Genomic DNA, 26068 nt, shown 5'->3' with positions numbered 1-26068 from the left:
CCCTAATCCGTAACACTAAATCCCACAATTATGCACAAATAACCCCAAATTAGACACCGGAACTAAAATTAAATCAAATACAATACTCATTTAATCAGAAAAAAATTAGGGTTTAGTCATACCTTCTGAAATTTGGGGAAAACCGAAGCCGACGACTGAAATCAAAGCCGAACTGGGAAAATCGATGCTGAATCGAAGTGGAAATTTAGAAATCGAAGCCCAATGTCAAAATCGAAGAAAACCAAAACTGAATTAGGGGAAATCGCAGGAAATCAGAGGGATTTTTGGGGGAAAAGATATGAGAGAGAGGGAGAAGGGAGTGAGATGCCGCAAGGGAGAGGGAGAAGAGACAGAGAGAAGAGAGGGAGGCTGAGAGGGATAAGAGAGAGGGAGAAACGAGCGAGAGGTTCAGAGGGAGAACGAGTTCGAGATGGACAAGGATGCCGGAAGGACGCTCCCAGCGAGAGACGGAGGTAGCAGAGAGGGAGACCAGAGAGAGACGACGGAGACGAGAGAGCGAGCAGAGAGCTCGGGCTTCACGGAGGCGACAGAGGGCTGCGGGAACGAGAGTGGCTATGTGCGGGAATGAAACGATCGTAATGAAAAAAAAACAGAGATGGTCGAGCCAGAGAGAGCCCGCGCGAGAGAGTCAAGTGGATGATTCTCAAAATCGGGCGGAAAGCACTTTCCGCCCATTACTCTTGAGACATGAACTCTTGGTTCATGTATATTCATGTACATGACATGAATTTTGGCGCCCCCTGACGACATCAGGACATGAACTGCATAATGCGCTTGAAGATCATGTCCTAAGTCATGTGCACTAACCCCCTATAGATTCCTGATTCTGCAACTTCATCCGATTACCAATTTCATTCAGGGGGTTAGTCAACAAAACCAAAATTTGAAGTTTACTTTTATCTTCATCTCATGCTTCTATATGATCTTCATCTTCGAAATGGGTGTTAGTGTGGACAAGTTCATGTCCACTTTAGTGCCCCCAAATGAGGAAAACACAGAAAATAAAAGAATTAGTAACTTGTAAAGTATACTTAATTAAAATATAATACTTAAACATTAAATTAGGTAAAATAAATATTATTACTACATGAATAACTAATTTAATGTATAACTAAAATATATTAATGTTCTAATTAATTTAATTATATATTATATTAGTTAAAGATTACTGTTTATTGTACATTAATACAGTAATTACGTGAGTCAATTAACTGTGCACATGATTAATCATAATAAATAAATAAATAATGTAAAAATAACATAAACGAATATAATACATTTAAGTTATTAATTTATTAATAATATATGGTGTTCTTTAACATAAAAAAGTCATAATTAAACAGGAAAAATCTATCAAATACTAACTTTAACACTATATATTTTTACATATTATTAATTAAAAATATTTTTCCATTAAATTTAAAACCATTGATTTTATTAATTATAAAAATGAGTTAATTAAACTCGGTGCTCAATTACATTTTTCCTAACTTAGGAAAAATCGATGAACAATGCTTCGTCTTCCTCTTCTCGGCGCCGAACAGTTCGGGAGATCAACTTCTTCTTCTCCCCCTCGCCTAAGCAGTATTCCGAGCTAACTCAGACTAGGTTGAGGCGGCTCGGGCAGAAAAGTTTTTTTCGCAAGATGTCGTCGTCTTCGAACAACGCAGGGTTGTCTTCTTCGAACGACAACTCGGCAGGAGATCACGGAGAAAAGCGGTCGTCGTCTTCTTTACCAATGGCGCCAATAGCGTCAGAAGCTCTTTGCCAAATGGGGAAATCGATGCCTAATTGAAGTAGAAATTAAGCAATCGATGCCCAAATGTCAAAATTGAAGAAAATAGAAATCGAAATGGGGAAATCGAATGAAATCGGAAGGTATTTTGGGGGAAAAGAGAATAGTGAGAGAGAGAAGGGAGTGGGAGGCAGAAAGAGAGAAGAGAGGGAGAAGAGAGAGAATAAAGGGAAGCCAAGAGGGATAAGAGAGAGGGAGAAGCAAGAGAGAAAACCAGAGAGCGAGTCCGAGAGAAGAGAGAGAAGAAAGGGAGGCCGAGAGGGATAAGAGAGGGAGAAGCGAGAGAGAAAAATGGAGAGTGAATCTGAGAGAAGAGAGGGAGGCACGGAGACGAGAGAGGGGGTGCGGGAGAGAGGGCCAGTCCAAGAGAAGACCGAGAGATGGAGGCCGGAGAAGAGAGGGAGTAGAGATGGAGGGTGGAGAGGAGAGTTCGAGAGAAGAAAGGGAGCAGAGACGTCGGGGGCGTAGGGAGACGAGAGAGGGGGTGCGGGACAGAGGGAAAAAAATGAATATGAGAAGAGAGCGAGAGAGGGGGTGCGAGGAGAGAGAGGGAAAAAAATAAACGTCGAGGGTTCGAACCCCCGCATTTCCTTCATCCGGATGATTCGCAAAAAGGGTCGAAAACCACTTTCCATTTTTTATAACATGGAGATGATGTTCCGCTTCATCCCCAACATCCAGATGACATGAAGTCTGGCGCTTCACTAACGATGTAAACTGATGAACGATGTAATGCGACAGATCTTCATCTTCGGCTTCAAGTTGACTAACCCCCTCTGAGGGGGTTAGTCAACTTGACACAGGAGATGAACTTCTGTACCATTATTCAGTTCATCTCCTGACGTCGTTAGTGGAACGCCAGACTTTAAGTCATTTTGATGACTAAGATGAAGTTGAACATCATCTCCACGTTATAATTTATGGAACCTGGTTTCCGCCCAAAATTGTCAATCATCCAAATGAATTAAAGGCAGGGGTTCGAACCCTTGACATTTTTTTCCCCTCTCTCGGTCTCTTCTCATTTTCATTTTTTTCGCCCTCTCTCCCGCACCCCCTCTCTAGTCTCCCTATGCCCCCGAGGTCTCTGCTCCCTCTCTTCTATTGAACTCGATCTCCTACCCCCCTCAGTTTTGGGTTTTATTTGCAATTGTAATCAAATTTAGCCCACAAATGTTGTTCAGAGTATATTACCAATGGCATCAAGGCTTCGACCTTGGCGCAACTTGAAGAAATTTTCCGTCTTTATTTATTTGAGTTCACGTTCTTATTCGATTTCTACTATGGCAACCATTCAGATTCCGTCGGATGCTGTTGAGAAAAACCAACAAACTTTGCCCAATTTGATGATGCTATTCGTTTTTTGAGGGAAAGACTGCACTCGGATAGATTAGTCTTTGTTCTGGATTTCACACATGGTTTGAGCTCTACTCTAAAGATCTTCAGATGAGCTTCTACACAAAAACAATTTCGTCAGACTGATGTGACGTATTGTCGAATGATTTTAAAATTGGGCATCGCTGGTAGAGTTCAGAAAATGGAGATGCTTCTGAACGAGATGACGAAAATAAAGAGGCAGAATAAAGAGGAGTTAGCTTTTAGGTTTGGTTTCTTGGTTGAATCTTTTTGTCGGAGCCAGAGAGTGGATGAAGCTTTAAAATTGTTTGACATAATGAATTCGGCTAAATGCTTTCCCCAGATATCTACTTGTAATCTTCTATTAGGTGCTTTTGTTGTAAAGAAGGATCTGGAAAGAGTTATCTTCGTTTACAAAGAAATGGTGAAAGTTGGTACTGTTCCAAATGTTGAAATTTTGAATTATCTGATGGAAGTTCTGTGTGAAAGTGGTCAGATGGACATAGCATTGGAGCAATTCCGAAGGATGCAGCAAAAACATCTTAATCCTAATAGTTGGTCTTTTAAGATAATTATAGTTGAACTTCTTTCAAGAAACTGAATTATTGAAGCACTTTAGGTTTTATATCATATGTCTGAGTTGGGTACTCACACAGATTGTGATTTATATAATAGTGTAATACCTTTGCTTCGTAAAGCTAATAAATTAGATGAAGGAACGAGGTTGTACAGAGTGATGAGAGGTGCTTGTCTATTGCCAAATTTGGCGGTTTATACTTTGGTTGGGGCTTGTTGTGAAATTCATCAATTGGATGAAGCAATTAAGCTTTTAGGTCTAAATCCTGGGATCCAGATGTATGTAGATGTAGTGAATGGGTATTGTCAGTTAGGCAAGTTTGCTGATGCTGAAACATTCTTGGATGTGAACTCAGTCTCTGAGGCTTCTCCATACAATGCACTGATTGAAGGTTATTATAAGGTGGGTAAATTTTTTGAGGCTTGTGTTTTTCTCAACAAGATGATAGAGAGAGATGTATGCAGTAATTTCTCTTGGAATTTTGTAATTATATATTAAATTAGTTATTCGTATAGTAATAATGTTTGTTTTACCTAATTTAATATTTAAGTATTATATTTTAATTAAGTATACTATTAAAAGTTACTAATTCTCTTATTTTTCATATTTTTCTCATTTGGGGGCACTAACACTGGAAACTGTTTTCCAGTGCACATAAACTCGTCCACACTAATACCCATTTCGAAGATGAAGTTCGTGTAGATGAATGAAATGAAAATGAAGATGAACTTCAAATTTTATGTTTGTTGACAACCTTCCGTGCTGGTGCACCACTAGCGGCTTCTTTGACTGACCTAAGTAATAAAGATGAACTTCATCTCTTGATTCATGTTGACTAACCCCATGGAGCCATGAATAAGGTGGTTGTGAGTTGTACCCCCTTTATAGAGTCCATCTTTTGTAAAGAAAGTATTTTCTAGAGTTTCAAATTTATGTATACAATACTTTAATATGACTTGTAGTGATAAGACGGTGATTGAGTATTTTGTAGAGATGCTAGTGGAGGACCAAAGCAGAGAGTTGTATTTTGGAATTTAAAATGACTACTGTATAAAAGGTCGAATACTACAGCGTATATAGACTGGTCTACTGGCTCCCTGGTTAGAGCAACACACTCATCCCGCTCACAGAAAAGAACGTTGTGGATGATGACGAGCTCGCCTCATTTTTGTTGGCGGCAAAGCAGGAGCAGGAGGTAGCCTTGGAAATTTCAGCATGGGTGCTCTCTTACCTGCTGGATGTCTCCGTCTTAATCTTCATCACTGTAGATATCCTAAAAGCGGAGGTAACTTTTTCACTCTTGTTCCCCTTTCCATGCATTGGCGGCAACTAAAAAGCCCTCTGTCTTAACTCTCTTCCTCCTCCCCTGTGTTTGGTTCATTTACAATGCCTTAACCCTCGATTTTTGAGAAGCTTTAACTTGGTTCCATGAGCGAATGGATTGTGGTTGTGAGCTTCTATAAAGTTCTATTCACGTTACATACTTTTTGTTCTTTTTAATTATTTTGCTCCGAGCGCGATGACGTCTTGTCTATTGGCTTGTTTTGAAACTCCTGAGCAGCGAGACTCTCGTCTCTTAGAAGCAGAAGAAAATATAATTCCATCAATCTGAATAAATTCAAATTTAGTGGAAAAAGCTAAAGGTGTAATGTGAGTATGGAGTGTAAAATATGCATAATATACTGGTTTTCTTAAGTTTTCTATCATCCTGGCCTCGAGCTATTTTTCTGCAGGAGCTCCCCTACAGTATCGTCGCTGCAGTTGAGTTTAACCATTCGGGATGGATTACTGTGGTTCCTTTACACCTAGGACACCATAATATTGAACCATGAACCAAGAAAGGCACTGAATTAGTAGCAGGATTGCAGGAGAAAATAACACATTATTGGGGTTGCAAGCTACAAATTTCTCTTCTTAGGGGTTTTATACTGCCATTCTGATAGAGTACATGAAACAAGGCAAACCATAGTCTGGCCATTGTAGAGATCTATTTTTTTTTCCAGAGGCTAGGGGTCCTACAAAATGATGGCAAAAATTAATGTTTTCAATCTATGTGGGAATAGAAAAAAAATGATCTTCAGCTATTCAATGATGCATTCCAAACCAATGGAAATTCTAAATTTCAATGTCTAGCGAATGCATGAATGTGACCATAAAAGAAAAATCAAGCAGACCAATTTTATGTGGAAATCCTTTCATTACAGAGGTAAATGTCATAGTACAACCTAAGAGCAATGTAATATAATAACTCGAAGAAGAATGAAGAATTCTTCTCAAGTATTATCTGAAACTTGAAGTTGAAACTTTGAGAGAAAAATGTGAACGTGAAGAGCATACAAGTTTTGTATAAATATTTCAAACCTCACATCAAGCCCTCAGAACATGCTAGAGCATAATTCTGGTTCTGAAATGCAAATACTGTAAATGAGTGTTTCTCCCGTTCTTTGCTTCAATACAACTGTCATTGCAGAGAAAAAAAAATTGTTTTAACTTTTCTAGATCCTTTCTTTTCTTTTGCTTAAATGGAATAATTTCATTGCAACATACAGTATCTGTGAAGGAATAACAAAGAAGATTTTAGAAAGGAATTTTGTAATATTCTTATTGTTTTTTGCACATCCTTTTATCTGTTTATTACAGAAGAATTCAACTAGCGTTTGTAAATCTTGTGTCTTTGCTTCATTAACTATTTAAAATATGTCTTCTATTTGAAACCTTGAGTTGTTCTCTTATAAATGTGCTTTGATGTTCCGCAAGTTCTATACCTCAAAGAATTGTTATGACTTTTCAATGGTTAAACCTGTCTTTCTGTTTTGTGCTACAACCAGAGTCCTTTGATGATGTGCTCTCTGATTCGGAGATTTCTCCATATTTTGTCTATGCAGGTAGACTACGTGAAAGAAATGTCTTTTTAAGCCACTCATTGGGTGCTGGGACTGACTTTCAACCCTTGAAGCATATAACATTCTTTGTTGGAAGGCCAGCTGAACCATCAAAACAGCACTCTCCATCATACTTGGGTGGGGGCTTTCCTATATGTTGTACTGAACAACTGCAAACTAACTATCACTATGAATCTCAGCCTTTACAAGATGATGGGAGAAATCAGAGTGATATTCTGCAGGAAAGTGTTTCTAGACCATCACAAACCAAGGCCAAGAGGTTCAAAAATAGGTTTTTAACTTTTGTTCGACTGGGGTCTCTTGTCAATAATGCTGCCGAATCTTTATTCAAAAGTGAAATAAGGCGGAGGTTATTTGTGACAGCTTTGTTGATTGTGGTTAGTCGGATTGGTTATTTTATCCCATTACCGGGTTTTGATAGGAGGTTGATACCAGAAGACTATCTGAGCTTTGTGTCTGGATCTGTTGGTAAGTCCCTTGCCTTCATCAATTTCACAATTAACTTCATAACCGTATGGAGATTCTTTCGTTCTTTAGATGTGATGTCAACCGTGCTTGAAATGGTTCATGAAGTGGTATCCAGAGGCTATGTGGCCAGCGGGGAAATTCATTTTATTGTATGTGCCCACAAGTAGCAGTTCAGTGGCTTCCGGGATGCCCTATTGCGGCAGTCATTAGTTGTCGATTTCTAAATAATGTAAAATTTTGGCGATATTGTAGTTACAAGTATTATAATACCTCTTTTTCAAAAAAAAAAGTATTATAATACCTAGTTTTTTCTCATACTTCTCCATGACTACTGCACACTCTTCTTACTGTGGGGACATTTATAGCCCTTTCTCTCATTTAATGCCCCAAAAGCTTCTTCTAATGGTCTTCAATTTCAAACATTCCCATCTGCTATGGACTCAGGCATGCTGTATTATCTTTAAAGACCAATCTGGCCTTGTGTTTTCAGATTCATGAGCATTTGTTTGTGGTGCCTCAAGGAGAGGAAACAATGATGTCTAAAAAACTATCACATTTGTTTGTTAATTAAGAGAAATTTGAGATAGACTTCAATTTGGAATAACATGAGAAAGGAGCTGGAGAAGAAATATGTATGTCACGATAAAAAAACAGCTAAAATGCCAAAAACAAAAACTAAATGTGGAAGTATTCAGTCATTAACTTTCGAACATATTATATTTAAGGTATTGCTAGCATGGTTCTTTTCTCCTTAAGAAATAGTACCAGAGGTAATATGGCACAAACATAACATTGTTACACTATGAATAACCGATGAACCTCACCAGTACATAACATTGTTGCACTATGAATAACTGATGAACCTCACCAGTCATTTTAGACTGTAATGGTGTAGAGAAGCAAGCTAAAGCTTACTTGGATCAACTTGACAGATCCAAGCTCAAGAAGAAGAAGCAGAAATGAAGCCAAAGCCCATATTGTTTAGTATGTCTTTTTTTTTTCTTGTTTTCTTTTGTCTTTATAATTAAAGGTTTAGGACATTTTTAACCTTCCTAAGCTTTTAAAATTAGGATATTTTGGTCTTTTGGACATGCTTTAGCTTACAAAGAAGAACCTCTGCAGCCATCTTGACTTTTCTATTCTCTATTGTACCCTTTAGGGTTTTAGCAAGAAAACCCTCGATTTCTCGAAGATTTGCTGTGTCACCAAATTACAAAGAGAGCGGCAGTCATGTAAATTTTTTTATTTTGTATACTTCTGAGTTTTGTGGTCTTGTATGTTTGACTGAGTTGGCATTGAGTGCTTTTTTTTGCTCAAGCATCTCTGCTAATAGATCAATGTCCAATTAATGTCTTGTGGTTTCCTAATTTGGAAACTTAAGGGATTCTATCATCTGCATGGACATATATTGTAGAGTTCTAGTGCAAACCCTTCCATGGAGCTTGACTAAATGAAGCAATCTTGCTCTAATAGACATCTCTACGAATAATTTAGTATCAGCTTATTGATTCTAGAAGTCTAGGCTACTCATACAGTGCACCTAATACAACTGATTCAGCATCTGGTGGAGAGGGGTTTTTGATGTTGGTTGATGTGTTAATAAATGGTAGAGGAAGGAAGGCTATAAAATGGATGGAAGTTGTGGTCGAAGTTGGAGTGTTTTTCCTTCTCTTCAAGGTCTTTTTCCTTTCAGGATCAGGAATGTATTTTCTAGTGAAAAATAGTCCATATATACATGGTTTAAAACATAGCAGATATCAAGGTATGTTCTTCACAAGACTTATCGAAGTACAGCTCTTGTGTTTGGGAAATCTTAAGTTCTAATGAATGTGGAGATCAACTTTTTGTTCGTTGTCGTCTTGTGCAAATGAGAGGTAATTCATGTTAAGTTAAGCTCCTTGTTTTTCTTCATTTAACAGATGAGCTTGGTGATTTGTCAGCAGACCTTAAGCTGTCGTTTTTTCAGCTTGGAATCAGTCCTCAAATAGCAGCATCTATTCTCATGCAGGTATCCTATTTACTTTCTCACTTTACTTGCAATGTGAATATGTTAGACAGGATATGATGTTTCATGGTGCTTCCAAATATCATCTAAATCTGGGGTAAGATTGATGTGCATTTGATAAGGTCATTGATGAAAAAAAGACTTATCAGTATACAAGCAAAGAGAAGAAGAAAGAAAGAAGTGGTAGAACAAAAAACATGAAAGAATGAGAACTATTGCCCAGTGACTGTTTGACCCCCTCACTTTTTGTAAACATATCTTGACAGAAGTGACAAATACTCCATTCATAAAATGCAAAGAAAACATTTCAAAATAAAATAAAATGCAAAGAAATGAAGACAATAATGCCCTTTACATTTGTAAATATGTTATTTCCTATATTTAGCACCTTACTGCTGTTTGGTTATGCTTATTGGTTTTGGTTTTCTTCTTGTGTATATTTGGGTGGCTGGGGTTTCAAACAAACTTCATTGTAAGTGCCACATTGAAGGAAGCCCCTGAGCATTGGAGTGGATCCCGGGTGGGATGATGCCTTCATAACCTGTGTCATGTGTGACTAGATAGAGATTTATCCAAAGTGATTTCCCTGAGGTTGTCATTGTAAAACACATTATAGTAATGGATCAGTTCTATTCTTTCCTTCATTTGGTTACAAAATATTCAGACATTGAGTCTCCCTCCTAACTTATTATTTGATTTTATATTTTTTTTTGAAATAATGCTGAATTTTATTAAGAGAAAGCTCAAACGAGCAGATTCCAAGGGGGAAACCTTCCCAAACAATGTGAGATTGCTAGGAGGTTCCGAATTTTGCCAATTTATCAGCCAAAGAATTGGTTGATTTAGGAACTAGGTTCCAACTACAATGAATGGATGACACAATGTCAGCAATACAATTAGTGATAGGCCAATGACGCCAAGGGGGGGAGCTATCTTTTGAACACCAATTGATGACAGTCTTTGAGTCTCCTTCAATAAGCAGCTTGCCTTGGAGACACTCTTTGAAAATTCGGAGTCCGAATAAAATAGCACTCACTTCAGCAGTATTTGAATCAACAATGCCCACCGGCCCAGCATAGGATAGAATAGGGTCTCCACTACTATCTTTGAAAACACCACCTGCTCCAGTCGGCTGAGGACAACCTAAAACACTGCCATCAAAATTGAGTTTGATGCAATCGCAAGGGGGAGGATCCCAGGTGGCCATAACTGGAGTCTTGCAGGGGCCTGCCATATGCCCGATCAAATCCCAATTTTCCTGAAGGGAGACACTCGGTAGAGAGGCAAACTCCTTTCTGGTATGTAACTAGCTCGAGATAAGGCCCATTGCATGAGAAGCTATATTTTCCGGGGTGCTAGCCTTGGAATTGAATCTCCGGTTGTTTCGCTCTAGCCATAGGAACCAAGGGACATGTGCGATGCATGCCAAGAGAATTAACTTGCCTAACCTAGGAAGGTGGATCCCCATAATCTTCTCATAGGTGCCAAAGAGGTCCTGATGCAGCCCCAATTGGAGCCCAATTTTTTGAAAAATCTTCATCCAAACTTGCTAAGAGAAATCACAATGTAAGGAAACATGCTGGACTGTTTCATTGCACAAAACACAAAGGGGACACGTACAATCGAGGACTGTGTAGCCTCTATTGTGGAGATGGTCAGAGGTGAGGATCTGTTCCTTGATGGCCATCCACACGAAAAATTTGATTCTACTTGGCGTTAAGAGCTTCCATGTCAAGTTTGCCTTGTGCTCATGCATGCTATAATCTTGCTTTCTAATATGAGAGTAGGTGGATGCAACTGTGAATCGGCCATTAATATTGGGCTTCCATGTCAGTTTATCAATTGTATGCTCACGAATAGTAATGCTGTTGAGTCTGGAGAGGAGAGCAAAAATCCAAAATTTTCTCATCATTTAATCCCCGGCGAAACGTGAGACTCCATGAACGGTCTCTCCAAGAATTGGCCACTGAGCAAGAGAGGTTCTTCACCACCCTAGAAAGCCTCGGGAAGTCCTTTGAGAGAGGGAGGGGGCCGCACCATTCATCCGACCAAAAAATGAGGGTTCTACCATTGCATGTGTGAAAAAAAGTTGCATCTCTGAATATTGGGAGGAACATTTGAATTGATTTCTAGATCAGAGATAAGAGGCGCGTGACGCCACCCCCCCTTCACCAGGCACCCGAAAACTGAAGGTAGAACCTGACCATATCTCTCCATAGGTTGTTATGCTTGACGTTGAAGTTCCAAATCCATTTGAGCATAAAGGCATTATTCATCTCCTTCGTAGGCCGGATGCCTAAACCACACCGATTCCGGGGCATGCAAATATCCTTCCAACTCACCAAATGATATCTGAAGGTGTCCTCAAAACCTCTTCAAAGAAAACACCGATGGATGGCGTCAATCCTATAGCAAACGGAGGCCGGATAGTGCATGAAAGATTGCAGATAGTTTGGTAGTCCTGCCAAACAAGACTTGAGTCTCCCCGCAGTAGATAAAAACTTGCTCCTCCAAGTAGCTAGTGTCTTCTCAAATTTCTCAATAAAGGGGGACCATAGCGTCGTCGAAGGCCAAAAGTCAAAAAGTGGGAGCCCCAGATAAGTAACTGGAAAATTCTCCAATGAGCACCCCAAATAGTCTGCCATACCCTAAAGCACAGATGAGTTGATGTGATAGCCAAGGAGAGTGATTTTCTTCCAATTGATGTCCTGACCAGAAGCTAATTCAAATAGTCCCAAAACAACACGCAACTTCCTGATCTGATCCATAGTGCCAACCCCAAAACAGATGGTATCATCTGCAAACTGAAGGATCGGCACATCAAAGGCTGCCCAACCCGTCGTGGGGAGGAGCCATCCCAAGTTCTTGGCCGAATAAATCAAGGAGGATAGATATTCTACTACCACATTGAAAAACAAGGGGGAAAATAGGTCTCCTTGTCTGATACCTCTGGATCCCTTGACATAGCCACATACTGTGCCGTTGAAAAGAATGCAACTTTGAATCCAGAAGCGCCATGTTTCCCCGAATCCCATCTTCCCCAGGAGGTTATCCAGAAGCTTCCAATTAACTTTGTCGAAGGCTTTCTCGAAATCAAGCTTGAGGATAAATCTGGAGAGCTTTAAAGCCTTAAAATGGTGGATGAGCTCGTGACATGCCATAGCTGAATCTAATATGTTCTTTCCCTTGATAAAAGCACTCTGGCCATGATGAATGGCGATAGGGATAACTGCCTTGAGGCGATTGGCAAGGAGGCGCATAATCACCTTGTAGGCATTGGTGGTGAGATTGATAGGCCAGAAGTCGGAAGGAAGTTATGCCCCGTCTTTTTTAGGGATGAGGGCAATAAACGAAGCTCCGATGCTCCTAAATTTGATGCCATGCTGATAAAATGAGCGAACCATGCAGGCAATATCATCTCTGATGAGGGGTCAACATCGGCGATAGAATTCCCCATTGAAACCGTCCAGGCTCAGAGCGCGATCCAGAGGAAGACCCAGGGTTGCTTTTTCAATTTCCCTACTGGAGAAAGGGAGCTCGATGAGACTAGTAGCAGCCGAACGGATAGCCTGGAATTGAACCCTTTCAAAGAAAGGGCAGACTGGCTGGCAATCAGAATATAGATTTGCAAAAAAATTCACCAGTGAGTCTAAAAGAAGGGATCGATCCGAGGTAATCTCACCATTGACGCTGAGCGTGGTGATGCTGTTGGCTCTTCTTTGCACTGAGGCGACTGCGTGAAAGAATTTAGTATTGGCATCTCCATTAGTAAGCCACTTAAATCTTGCACACGGCTTTCGATTTGATTTTATATGTTATTACATTTCTTTGTCTTCAAAAAGAAAAAAGTAAAGACAAGATTTCTATTAATGTCTTGTGTGTCCTTAACTTGTTAGTATATATATCATTTTCAAAAAAAAAAGTCCTTAACTTGTTTATATTTATTATTGATTTTTTTTGAAATAGTGCTGAGTTATATTAAAAGGCTCAAAAGAGCAAGATTACAAGGAGGGGGAACCATCCTAAACAATGAGAGATTGCTGGGAGGTTCCAAATTTAACTAGCCTATCAGCCACATAATTGGCTAACCTAGGAATATGATTCCAAGTACGAGAAATGGAAGATACAATATCTGCAATAGGTGAAGTCATTGGCCAATGCCGCCATGGGGGAGAGGCTGGATTAGAGCACCAACTTATGACCACTTTAGAGTCTCCCTCAATCAATAGCTTCCCTTGTAGTCTGTCTTTGAAAATCTTCAACCCAAGATGAAGAGCATTCACCTCCGCAGTGGTAGAATCTACAATACCCACAGGCCCAACATAGGAGACGATAGTCTCTCCACTAGTCGGTCTTGGGCATCCCTAAGCACTACCATCGAAGTTTAGCTTAATGCAATTAATGGAGGGAGACTCCCACTCAGTCATGATCGAAGTCCTCTGGGGGCCTGCCATGTGAGCCAAAAGACACCAATTCCATTGAAAGGAGACACCGGCTTGAGGAGCAAATTCCTTCCTGGTGTGGAACCAACTGGAAACCATACCGATGATGCAAGAGACCCTACTATCTAGATTGCTGAACTTGGAATTGAATCTTCGATTATTTCTCTCGAGCCAGAGACACCAAGCCATGTGAGCTAGGCAAGCAGAGAACATAAGCTTGCCAATTTTAGGAAGGTGAGTCCCAAGCACCATCTGAAAAGTGCCAAATAGATCTTGATGGAGGCCCACCTGAATGCCAATTTTCTGGAACACTGGCATCCAAACTCTCCACAAAAAGCCACAATGCAGAAGAACATGCTGGACTAACTCCTCACAAATGCCACAGGGGGCAGGTAGTATCCGGGGCGGAGAAGCCTTTCCTGTGAAGATTGTCTATAGTGAGGATTTGCTCTCTGATGGCTGTGCAAATGGAGAATTTTACTTTGTTAGGCGCTGAAAGTCTCCAGGTGAGATTTGCCTTGTGCTCTAGCTGATTGAGGACAACTTTCTTGATGTGGGAATAGGCCGAAGTGTTAGTAATAGAGGCTCTATCCGAGGTTACTTCATTGTTGATGCATAATGAAGTAATTCAGTTAGTCCTCCTAGCTGAGGCAACAACGTGAAAAAAATTGGTGTTTCCGTCACTTTTTAAGCCAACCATCTAAAATGGTTTCGTTGCTTCCATTGTATGCCCTCACAATGGGAGAAAGTTTGAAATTTGTTGAGAAGAGAGGTGTGGAGAGAGAGCTCATTGGGGAAGAGGGGTCGGTGTGTTAATTTGTGGAGCCTAATCAACGCCCTACGCTGAGTTAGTACGCGGATTGACCTTCGCGGTAAGGTCTCCGTGTGGGTTGGAAGGGGGGCGGAACCCCCACCCGGTCCACGATATATTAACTGCTGTTTCATTAAGGGTAGTTTGGGAATATCACTCTTGTAAAAGCGATTGCCCTAGTTTGCTCTTTATATTTGGGAGGGGAGGGCACCGCTATTGGGGTTTTATTCAATCATCCGAGGAGCATCATAAGTTGGCGGCTGAGAGAGGTTAGAAAAAAAACACCGTAAGTATGCGATTTCTATTGTAAACTATTTCATCTTCATAGTGGATTACTGCAGTAGTGCGGAAGACAGGACGTAATCTCACCTTGAGGCGAACTTGAATAAATCTTGTTGTTTGTTCTCGTGTTTGCTCTTTTCTTCTTCCGCGATTATTATTATTGCTCTCATTAGTTTGGAATTAGGGTGTCTAATTCCTAACACGTTGCTCATCAATTTCGTCAAGGCAAGAAATTTGAGATAGGAGCGAAGTTTTCTTATCAGTAGTAGCAGCACGGTAGGTTGAAGAAAAAACCCTAAGCTTGCCTTTCAGGGCTTTGCGTTTTTTTTTTTTTAATTGAAAAAGAGGGCCTTGAGTTTTTGGGGGAGTTTCCATCCAATGGCATCGGAGATGGAGATACTGGACCACCAATCGAAGAGAAGGCAGTCAAATTCCTTTTCTAGGATCCATGAATTCTCGAAAAGGAAAGGCATGTCTCCCCATCTGCCCCCTTTGGTATCTAGCTGCATAGGTTCAGTGATTTGAACCAGCACGGTTAAGGACACGGCTGGTGGCGCTCTCATTCAATCTCAACCAATCACCATTAACGAGGAAGTGATCGAGCTTGGAGAGGTTGTGGCAGTTCTTTAGACTATGTGAATGATCTGCCTGAGGTGCAAATTTCGTCAAGCTCGCAATTTCCAATAAAATTAGTAAAGCCACGCATCGAGGAGGATGTGGGAAGTAGGAGGGGATTTCTCATTGCAAAAGCGAATTGCGTTGAAGTTGCCCACAAATAGCCAAGGGTGGCTTCAGTGTTGGGTGAAGAGTAGAAGCTCGTCTCAAATAGCTTGGTGCTCTTGGTATCTTGTAGGGCCATAGAGCTTGAGGGCGATCATGAAGGATCTATGTTCAATGTCAAGGACATCAACTAGGTTGGAATCCCAAAGATGAGGATGTCCCCCGAGTGGCCAACCACATTTAGAGCTGTCCAAATAAGGGAGGCACAACTCCAAAGATCATAGGCAGTCGTGTCATTCATAGATTGAGCCTTGGTCTCTTGGAGGATGACAATGGCGGATCTGTTGGAGGTGAAGAGGTTTCTAATTATGGCTTTGGGAGCCAACTCCATGTATGTTCCATGAGGATATGGTCATTTCCTTTTGGACTTGAGTTTTGAGACTCCTCGGTCTTCTGGGTCTCCAGGTAATTAGCCTTTATAAACTACTCCCATAATCTCAGCGAACTCCATCTTTTGACACCGAGTTTCTTCGTCATACTTATGTTTTGTAGACTGAAGCTTGTCCACAAGTTTGCGAGACCTATCACCAAGCGGTGAGAAAAGAACCTGGCCAGTAGTGGCGTCCATTGGGAATTGGTTGGGGTTGTTGGATTCCACGTGGAGAAACCTTCTTGGAAGACCTTTTCCTTTTCTTTTGTATGTTGCAAGAAGTGGGTGTTATGGACTCAATAGCACACCGAGTCACTCAGAGGAGGAGACAATGACTCACTGAGTCACTTACTTTTACTTTCATTATTTATGTTGCTTTTAGTTTCAATTTTCATTGATGATGTAATAAGGCCGGTCTTTTGGGTAGTATTGGCTAGGTGCATAACAAGTTGGTATCAGAGCAGGGTAACACGACAGAGAAGGCCAACAAGGATTCAATGAGAGGTTCTCTAGACTTGAGCTCGGTATGGAGACATTGAATGGAAAAATGGATAGCATGGAGACTGGTATAACTACTAGAGGGAACACAATTCCAGAGCAAAGAGGAGGGGACCATTCGCATAACAAAGGGGGAGATGAGTTTACTGAGCGCACGAGTTTCTCTGGCCAGGGGGGTCACTTACCCATAGAAGAATTGCAGCTTATGATAAAGTCTAGTTGGCTGTCTTCCGCTTACTGGGGAAGCACAACTCTGGTTTCAGCAAGTTGAGGTTGATAGAGAGGTGATCGATTGGGATGTGTTTAAGAATTTATGCTCTCTCCGTTTTCGTCCTCCTGCTTACAGCAACCCTTTGGGGCATTTGGTTTTGTTACGCCAAACTGGCTTAGTGGAGCAATATCAACAGCAGTTCCAGGAAAAATTAGCCAGAGCACGCAGTATGGTACGTGGGGACCAACAAGTGGCGCTATTTATAGCAGGCCTTACTGAATCGTTACGGCTGGAGGTGGAGCTCCCTGTTAAGCACCTAGCCAATACTACCCAAAAGACTGGCCTGTTAGGAGCGGAAGACAAAGGTACATAACCTAGGACCATAACATCACAACCACGCTCGCGAGAGCCGATGTCCATGACGGCCCACTTGCGATGGCCTACTCTAGCGACGTTCCATGGTGCGGGAACACACTCAGGTCGCCCCTTCCGCATATAGCGGTGGCCCATTGGTGCGGGAAGCACACTCTGGTCGCCCCCTCCGGGATTCGAACTCGCGACATAACGCTAACTCTGATACCAAATGTTATGCACCTAGCCAATACTACCCAAAAGACCGGCCTTATTACATCATCAATGAAAATTGAAACTAAAAGCAACATAAATAATGAAAGTAGAAGTGACTTGACGAGTCATTGTCTCCTCCTCTGAGTGACTCGGTGTGCTATTGAGTCCATAACATGGGGTAGAGGACTATTGGTGGGTGTTTGGCAAGTGTTGGTAAAGGTAGGAGTAGTAGCGTTTGCAGGGGTATGGTGGAGTTGCTAGGTGTTCAAAGAGACGTTAACAGCCCGGGGGGGGGGGGGGGGGGGGGGGGTCTCGATATGTTGATGGGTGAGTGACAGTTTTTGGTTCGTGTGCAAGCTGGCGATTGGGGCTTGGAATCTGGGTTAGGTGAGCACCAACTTTTGTTTGGTTGACCGTCTGGGGAGATAGAAGTGTTGTGAAGATCTAACACTACATTGGATTGGGGGTTCGGAAGGTCAATGGTAGCAGTTAGGCTGGATGGGGGAGTTGTAGGCTACGTGGCAGTTTGCGGAAGTGGAATGGGGGGTCTTTTCTAGCTGGTCAGATAGGTGGCTCTCAGCATGGTCAAAAGAGTAGGTGGTGGCAGGGGTGCGGTTTGAGTGGTGCTGGTTTGAATTCGAATATGAATGGCAAGTAGGGAAAGAGGTGGACGAGTTACTGATTTTTCGATTCAAAGTCGTGTTAATCAGAGTGGACTTGGCACCTGGTTGGCTAAGCCATGGTGTTCTGCTGTTCTTGCTGTCTTCGTTCCGAAGGATCAAGGTCATTTGCTGGACTCCATCTAGAGTTGAAATCTTCGAAGGTGATTCAGATCCAGAAGAAGTCACCCACGATAACTTTGAGAAGTTTGTGCCCAAGCCAATGTTGATTGGGCACAATGTGAACTCTGGCGTAGTCCATTCTTGCCATACTAGATGTTGTCTCATCTTGCTTGATCACCTTGCTGAAGAGACTTGATCATCTTGCTTGGCGACAATTGCCTGACCGTGTCAGTCGGAAGCCCCCGAATGCAAATCCATTGACCGGATGAAAGGTTTGCTAAGTCTGGAGTCCACTCCCTGATACTTTGGATATTTGACTCAAGGTTAGGTGTGAGGGTTGTAGCAGCTAGTGAATCAGTAATTGAGGTGAAACAGATTAGGCAGTCATGGTGCCCCAAGTATGAGGGCATGTGAGAGTATTGGAGCTAAGTTGATTGGTAAACCAATTGGCAAAGGGGTGGCTATCAACTAATTTGCAGGTGGTAGTGATGATCAGGGCGGACGTAAGCTGCTCTCATCCATGATTAAGATTTCGGAGGGTAAGGATATGGTGAAGTGGTTGGCAGGTTTTTTGGCGAGTTCAAGGTCATTGATCTTGGAAGTGGTCGGAGACTGCAGAAGGAGTGTGTTTTGCTTTGGAGGGGGTGGGGGTGGGCTTCAAAGCAGGGAAGGCTGGTATGTTGTCATTGGTCTGGTGTGTTTATGAGGTGTCCGGAGAAGAATGGCTTTGAAGGCAATCCATGAAAGTGTTCCAGCCATAGCCAGAGGATGTTGATTCAGGGATGTAGACCCTTGCTGGTATTGGGTGATCTTGCATTCCCAGGTTTGTTTGTATTTAAAAATTGAGAAGTAGAAGACGAGTTGTCTAGTCTAGAACTCCCAAGTTCTATTTTTAGAATATCGGTCTTTTGTGGCCTGATCAAATTGCTTGAGGAAGAAAGCGCAAGCAGCATTAGGGATTTAATGAAGGATCGTGTATCACTATTGGTGATAGAGACCCGAGTCACCGACCCAAGCGATCTTGAAGCTTTCTGATAGAGACACTAGTGATATTATAGTTGAAGGAGTGGCTTTGGTGTTGACACTTCGACAGATCATCGTGCTGGATCTGCTTCTCAGCTTTGCTCCAAATGAGTTGCCAGTCTTCGTCTTCCACTACTGCTGTAGTGGCATTGAGGTACCTAGACTGAGGGCCCCCTTACCCAGCGATGTTGGATCCTTGATCAGCTGAGTGAGGTCATTGTGACTCACGTTCATTTGCGATATACTTGCGTGAACATCAGGGGAGATGATCGAACTCCGTTGGTCAGGCTTCTGGTCTCTCTTGCAATGCTAGCCAGCACTCTTCTCTGCGCTTCTAGTTTCCCTCTCACTCTAGTTCAGTTTCTCTCTTGGAGGATCCCGCGATCACCATCTCCCTATTCTCTCCTCCTCTCGCTCTCACTCTTGTTGCTCTGAGACAGTTATCTCTTGTTTCTACATAGACAAGTGTGAAGTAAAATTCTACATAGACAAGTGTTAAGTAAAATTCTATGGTTATTAGTTGGGAATTGATCTCTTAGTTTGACTAGTCATTTTAGGATGGTATTGGGCTCAAACTTATCATGGTATCAAAGGAAGTTCATAGCTTTATATGTCCATCATACAGTTTATGGACTTAGTTAAATATCAAGTTGGGATATTTTGGTCAGTTTACATTCTTTGTATAAGTCTGTAATAGTGTCAGCAAGTATAGTTAGATGTGTGAAGTCTGTAACTCAGATTTTATGTTATTTGGATGTGGTTGGTAAGTTTTAGAGGTTTGAGTCTCCAAGGGTATGTTTGTAATTAGACATCAACTGACTTAAATGAAATAAAAGGGAAGAGGGGGCCAACCTCAACTTTATTGACTGCCTTTCAACTCACTCTTGTCTCTATCCTTCTCTCTCATTTCTCTTTCTCTCTTCTTTCTTCTCTTATTTTATTCCTTTTTACATGGTATCAGAGCTAAGTTTCGATCTTGGGACCTGTGAGTATTTTTTTTTTTTTTTTGATAAAGATGTATTTATATATATTAACAAGAAAAATTACAAAGGAATAGGGAGCAGATCCCTTAAAACAAGAGATTGTAGGGACGCTCCCTATTTGGCAAGCACATCTGTAGCCGAATTTGCAGATCTTGGAATGTGAGACCAAAAACAAGAGTGAAGTGAGGTAATATCTAAAATCTCCCGAAATATGTCCCAATGGCGCCACGGTGGAGGGGAAGCACGCTCACACCATCCAATGACCACCTTCGAGTCTCCTTCAATGTGAATGGGACCACTACAGTTGTCTCTGAAAATGCGAAGCTCATTGAGTAGGTCATAAAGCTCAACAGACGTAGAATCAGAAATTCTAACGGGCCGACATAAGAGGAACATTGATTGCCAGATGGATCCAAAATAACTCCCCCAAAACCAGCAATCCCCGGATTGCCTAGAGAAGAGCCATCAAAATTCAACTTGAGGTATCTAGCTTCTGGGGAGGTCCACTCCTGCATTGTTGGACCCTTGATTCCAAAGTGCATCCTTGCCAAAATACTCCAGTTTTCACGGATAGAGGTTTCTTTGAAGGAGGAAAAAACCTTCTTAATTAGAAGCCAAGAGGATATTTGCCCCGACACCTTGTCTGTTACTCTTACTTCAGATTCACTTTTAGCATCGAACCACCTTCGGTTGCGTTCATTACAGAGCCTCCACGTTATGAAACTGGCACATGCGGATATCATCACTTTTTCGAGACCAGGAAGGGGAAGGCCAACGAACGACTTGCTGAAGAGATCAGATCAGTTGATATACAAAATTGCAGCCCCATCTTGCCTAGAACAGAGGTCCACACATACCATGAAAAGGAGCAATGTAGAAGAATATGACTGGCAATTTCTGCTTTAGTGCTGTAGAGAGGACAAAGGGGGTTGATAGCTGGGTGGCCCCTTCTACTGAGCACATCACTCGTGAGAATTTTACTCTGGCAAGCGCTCCACATGAAGAGTTTTATCTTTGGAGGTGCGCACTGTTGGGATGAGTCCAATTCTATCCTAAAATGACTAGCCATTGAGGAGGCGTATTGCTCAACCTTATAACCAACTAATGTTTCTTCCCTTTTCTCAATGTGGGACTTTTTTCCACTCAAGACTCCTCTTCAGAGACATGGGCACAAACCCCCAATGGAGCAAACAACACAGACTCCCATCTCATAGAGCCGAGAACACAGACTCCTACCTCATGGAGCCTACAATGTTAAGTTGTGGATACTAATTAATGCCCTAATGCGGTTACATTGCCCTAATTTTCTCTTTATAATTGAGGGGCGCCGCTATTAGGGTTTTATCATCTTATACCGAAGAGCATCTCGAATTGCAACTCGAGAGGTTAGAGAGAAACACCTGTAAGTGTACAATTTCTCTTGTAAAGTATTTCATCTTCATATTGGATTACTGCAGCGGCAGAAAACAGGACGTAGTCTCACCTTGAGGCGAACCTGTATAAATCTTGTTGTGCTTTTTCGTGCTTGTTTTTTCCCTTCTTCCGCGTTTATTATTATTGCTCTCTTGTTAGTTTGGAATTAGGGCGTTTAATTCCTAACAAGTGGTATCGGAGTTTTGGTTCATGATTGAGAGCAATGGCTAGCAGAGAAGGATCGGCACTAGGGATCAACAAGTTTGATGGTATGGATTTTGAGTTCTAGAGGATGCAAATCGAAGATTCTCTGTACAGTAAAAAGCTGCACGCACCACTTCTGGATATGAAACTAGAAGGTATGAAAGATGATGAGTGGAATTTCCTCAATAGACAAGTGTTGGGAGTAGTCCGGTTAACATTATCGAAGAATGTTGCTCACAACATGGTGTCGGAGAAAACCACAACGGGGATGATGAAGATTCTATCCGACATGTATGAGAAGCCTTCTCCAAATAATAAGGTATATCTCATGAAAAAACTCTTCAATTTAAAGATGACAGAAAATACATTAGTTCCATCGCATTCGAATGAGTTTAGCACGATTGTTAATCGATTGACATTCGTTCAAATTAAAATTGATGATGAGGTTCGTGCTTTAATTCTTTTGGCGTCTCTGCCAAATTGTTGGGAGCCTATGAGGGTTGCAATTAGCAACCCTGTAGGCAACGGGAAGTTGATATTTAATGATGTTCGGGATACCATTCTCGCGGAGGAAGTTCGTAGAAAGGACTCCGGAGAATCATCGACATCTAATTCTGCCGTAAGTGTCGATACTAGGGGCAGGAACTTTGAGAGGAATTCCAACAAGGGCAATGGTAGAGGGAAGTCAAGGAATGGTAGAAGCAAGTCCAAATTTGGAAGGAATGTGGAATGCTGGAATTGTGGTAAGTCTGGTCACATAAAGAAGAATTATAGAGCACCGAAGAAGGATGAAAAGAAAAATGATATTGCAAATGTGATGACTGAAGAAGTACAAGATGTTTTACTCTTGTCGGTTGATAGCCCTATTGACTCTTGGGTGTTAGATTCAGGAGCTTCTTTTCAAACCACTGCACATCGTGAGATCATGGAGAATGATGTTGCTGGAGATAATGGGAAGGTGTATCTTGCTGATGGAGAACCTTTGGATATTGTCGGTATTGGTAGTGTTAGTTTGAGGATGTCAAACGGGATAGTGTGGAAAATTCACAAGGTGAGACATGTACCAAAATTGATGCGTAATCTGATCTCAGTAGGGCAACTTGATGATGAAGGTCATACTATGACTTTTAATGGTGCTGCTTGAAAAGTCACAAAGGGATCCATGGTTGTTGCACGAGGAGTTAAAACTGGAACTCTTTACATCACTTCCAGTTGCAGAGACGCGGTTGCAGTTGTTGATGCTGTTACTGATTTTGACTTGTGGCATTATAGGCTCGGTCACATGAGTGAGAAAGGAATGAAAGTGCTTCAGTCCAAAGGGAAACTACCAGGGTTGAAAACTGTAAATAATAGCTTGTGTGAAGGCTGTATTTTTGGCAAGCAGAAAAGGGTTAGCTGTTCTAAGGCTGGAAAGGAGCAAAAGATAACAAAATTGGAGTTAGTTCACACAGATGTGTGGGGGCCTTCAATTGTTACTTCCCTTAGTGGTTCTTACTACTATGTGATATTTATTGATGATGCAAGCAAAAAGGTATGGGTTTATTTTCTGAAAAAGAAATCTGATGTCTTTGATACCTTCAAGAGATGGAGAACAATGGTTGAGAATGAGATAGATTTGAAAGTGAAGTGCTTGTAGTCAGATAATGGGGGAGAATACGTAGATGATGATTTCAAGCGGTACTGTGCCGATAATGGTATCAAGATGAAGAAGACCATTCTTGGAGAACCTCAACAGAATGGTGTGGCTGACAGGATGAACAGAACTTTGAATGAGCGTGCTAGGAGCATGAGATTATATGCGGGATTACCAAAGATGTTCTGGTTTGAGGCTATTAGCACTGCTGCCTATTTGGTCAACAGAGGTCCCTCAACACTGTTGGATTGCAAAATACTAGAAGAGGTCTGGAGCGGCAAAGAGGTAAACCTTTGTTTCTGGAAAGTGTTTGGTTGTGTTTCTTATATTCATATTGATTCTACTGCTAAAAGTAAACTTGATGCCAAATCTAAATTATGTTTCTTTATTGGCTATGGTGGTACCGAGTTTGGTTATCGCTTATGGGATGACCAAAGTCGTAAGGTTATCAGGAGCAAGGGCGTGATCTTCAATGAAGGTGCCCTGTATAAAGACAGGTTGAGAACAGAGTCTGAGAGCACAAGCGATGAAGCAAGAATTCTGAAGTGATTCAGTTGAGAGATTTTCCAGCTATTGACTTGGAGAATATTGCTCAGAAAGACCAGGTGAACTAAATCAGAACATTCGTGTGACTGAACTCAGAAGATCTGCCAGAACTAGCAGATCACCACAGAGTTACTCCCCTGCACTTAATTATATTTTGTTGACTAATAAAGGTGAACTAGAGAGTTATGAGGAAGTTGTGCAAGTTGATGAATCAACCAAGTGGGAGTTGGCCATGCAGGATGAGATTGATTCATTGTTATCCAATCAGACATGGCAGTTGACCGATCTACCAAAAGGAAAGAAGGCCTTGCAAAATAAATGGGTGTACCGAATAAAAGACGAACATGATGGCAACAAGTGGTATAAGGCAAGACTAGTGGTAAAGGGCTTTCAACAAAAAAAGGGCGTTGACTACACTGAGGTTTTCTCCAGTAGTGAAATTGACTACTATTAGAACAGTGCTTGAACTAATGGCAAATGAAGACTTGCACTTAGAGCAGTTGGATGTAAAGACAACCTTTCTTCATGGTGATTTGGAGGAAGAAATTCATATGATGCAGCCACAGGGTTTCAAAGCACAAGGAAAAGAGAAAATGGTGTGCAAACTGCAAAAGAGCTTGTAAGGTCTTAAACAAGCTCCAAGATAGTGGTATAAGAAGTTTGACACTTTTATGAGTTGTAATGGTTTCTTGAGGTGCCAGGCAGATTATTGTTGTTATGTGAAGAAGCTTGACGACTCCTACATCATTCTCTTGCTATATGTTGATGACATGTTGATAGTAGGTGCTTGCAAACAGGAAATAAATAACTTGAAAAGGGAGTTGTCGAAGAAGTTTGCAATGAAGGATTTGGGTGGTGCAAAACAAATCCTTGTGATGAGGATTACTAGAGATACTGATGTCTTGAAACTGTCACAAGAAGAATGTGTGAAGGTGTTGAGTAGATTTAACATGAATGGTGCAAAACCAGTGAGTACTCCTTTGGCTAGTCATTTTAGGCGAAGGAGCAGTCACTTTCTACAGAGTAGGAGCGAGCCAACATGGCCAATGTGCCTTATGCTTCTGTTATTGGCAGTCTCATGTATGCCATGGTGTGGACTAGACTAGACATAGCTCATGCAGTGGGAGTTGTGAGCAGATATATGAGTAATTCGGGTAAACATCATTGGGAAGCAGTGAAGTGGATTCTCAGGTATTTGAGAGGCACTGCAGACTCAACCTTATGTTTCAGAAAGTCAGACTTGGGATTATAGGGTTATGTAGATGCTGACATGGCTGGAGACATTGATGGCAGGAAGAGTACCACTGGATATGTATACATGTTGGGTGGTACAACAGTTAGTTGGGTCTCTATGTTGCAGAAGATAGTTGCTTTTTCCAATATTGAGGCAGAATATGTTGCCATGACCGAAGCCAACAAAGAGATCATATGGTTGCAGTCTTTCTGGGATGAATTAGGATTCAAGCATGGGAAGAATGTGTTGTATTGTGACAGTCAGAGTGCTATCCATTTAGCAAAGAATCCTGTTGATCATGCTAGAATAAAGCACATATAGGTGCATTATCACTTCATCAGATCGGCTCTGGAGGATGGAGTCTTAGCTCTTGAGAAGATTCAAGGAAGTCAGAATCCGGTAGATAAGTTGACAAAGACTATTATGATCAAGAAACTGAAGTTGTGTTCAACTTCAGTTGGACTTTTCTCTGAAAATTGAGAAGCTGTTGTCACTGTAGAGGAGATATTGATGATGGATTAGTCTCCAAGTGAGAGATTGTTAAGTTGTGGAGCCTAATTAACGCCCTAATACTGTTGCCCTAATCTTCTCTTTATAATTGAGGGGCGCCGCTATTAGGGTTTTATCATCTGATACCGAGGAACATCTCGAGTTGCAGCTCGAGAGGTTAGAGAGAAACTCCTATAAGTGTGCAGTTTCTCTTGTGAAGTATTTCATCTTCATAATGGATTACTGCAATGGCGGAAGACAGGACGTAGTCTCACCTTGAGGCAAACCTGTATAAATTTTGTTGTACTTTTTCGTGCTTGTTTTTTCACTTCTTCTGTGTTTATTATTATTGCTCTCGTTAGTTTGGAATTAGGGCGTTTAATTTCTAACATACAACACACAAATAACTTGGAGAGCACAAACTGGCCTCAACCCATACACAAAACCTGTTTTGGTACCACTGTTGGGTTGAACCCGGTTCTATCCCAAAATGACTAACTATTTGGGAAACCTATTTCTCAACCTTATAACCCACTAAATTTTCTCCCCAATTCTCCATGTGGGACTTTATCCCACTCAGCAAACTAAGTCTAGAAGGACTTTCAATCCTCATTAACCAATCCCAAATATATTAAATAAGCAAAGTTTTTCCTTTTTGGGATATTTGATGTGGTCTTG

At 41.4% G+C, this 26068-nt stretch overlaps 2 protein-coding genes across 3 annotated transcripts in view; both read left to right on the top strand.

The window, feature by feature from the left end:
• Positions 1 to 3350: 3350 nt before the first annotated feature.
• On the top strand, positions 3351 to 4746 carry LOC137959488 (pentatricopeptide repeat-containing protein At1g62670, mitochondrial-like). The gene is made up of 3 exons (XM_068806852.1): positions 3351 to 3723; positions 3826 to 4148; positions 4738 to 4746. The coding sequence occupies exons 1-3, from the start codon at positions 3351 to 3353 to the stop codon at positions 4744 to 4746; spliced, it is 705 nt and encodes a 234-aa protein (XP_068662953.1).
• A 134-nt stretch (positions 4747 to 4880) lies between these two features.
• Positions 4881 to 26068, top strand: part of LOC137959857 (preprotein translocase subunit SCY2, chloroplastic) — a 54097-nt gene continuing 32909 nt past the window's right edge. For both annotated transcript variants that reach the window (XM_068807256.1, XM_068807255.1), the window contains exons 1-3: positions 4881 to 5031; positions 6632 to 7117; positions 9037 to 9125. In XM_068807256.1, the coding sequence (XP_068663357.1) occupies positions 4962 to 5031; positions 6632 to 7117; positions 9037 to 9125 (645 nt within the window). In that variant the 5' untranslated portion in view covers positions 4881 to 4961. The remainder of the gene's footprint in view (positions 5032 to 6631; positions 7118 to 9036; positions 9126 to 26068) is intronic.

The sequence above is a fragment of the Aristolochia californica genome, unplaced genomic scaffold (assembly GCF_029961685.1).
Source record: "Aristolochia californica isolate CCGP_79_NKW_82.1479 unplaced genomic scaffold, dmAriCali1.0.hap1 SCAF_3, whole genome shotgun sequence".
NCBI classification, from domain to species: Eukaryota; Viridiplantae; Streptophyta; class Magnoliopsida; order Piperales; family Aristolochiaceae; genus Aristolochia; species Aristolochia californica.
Note: the sequence above shows the minus strand (reverse complement) of the source record. Positions and strands in the feature narration are given on the sequence as shown.

Coding starts and splice junctions, on each gene's coding strand:
- LOC137959488 (XM_068806852.1), top strand. CDS start 3,351: ATGGAGATGCTTCTGAACGAGATGACGAAAATAAAGAGGCAGAATAAA. Junction 3,724..3,825: donor AAAACATCTTAATCCTAATA/GTTGGTCTTTTA, acceptor GTACTCACACAG/ATTGTGATTTATATAATAGT.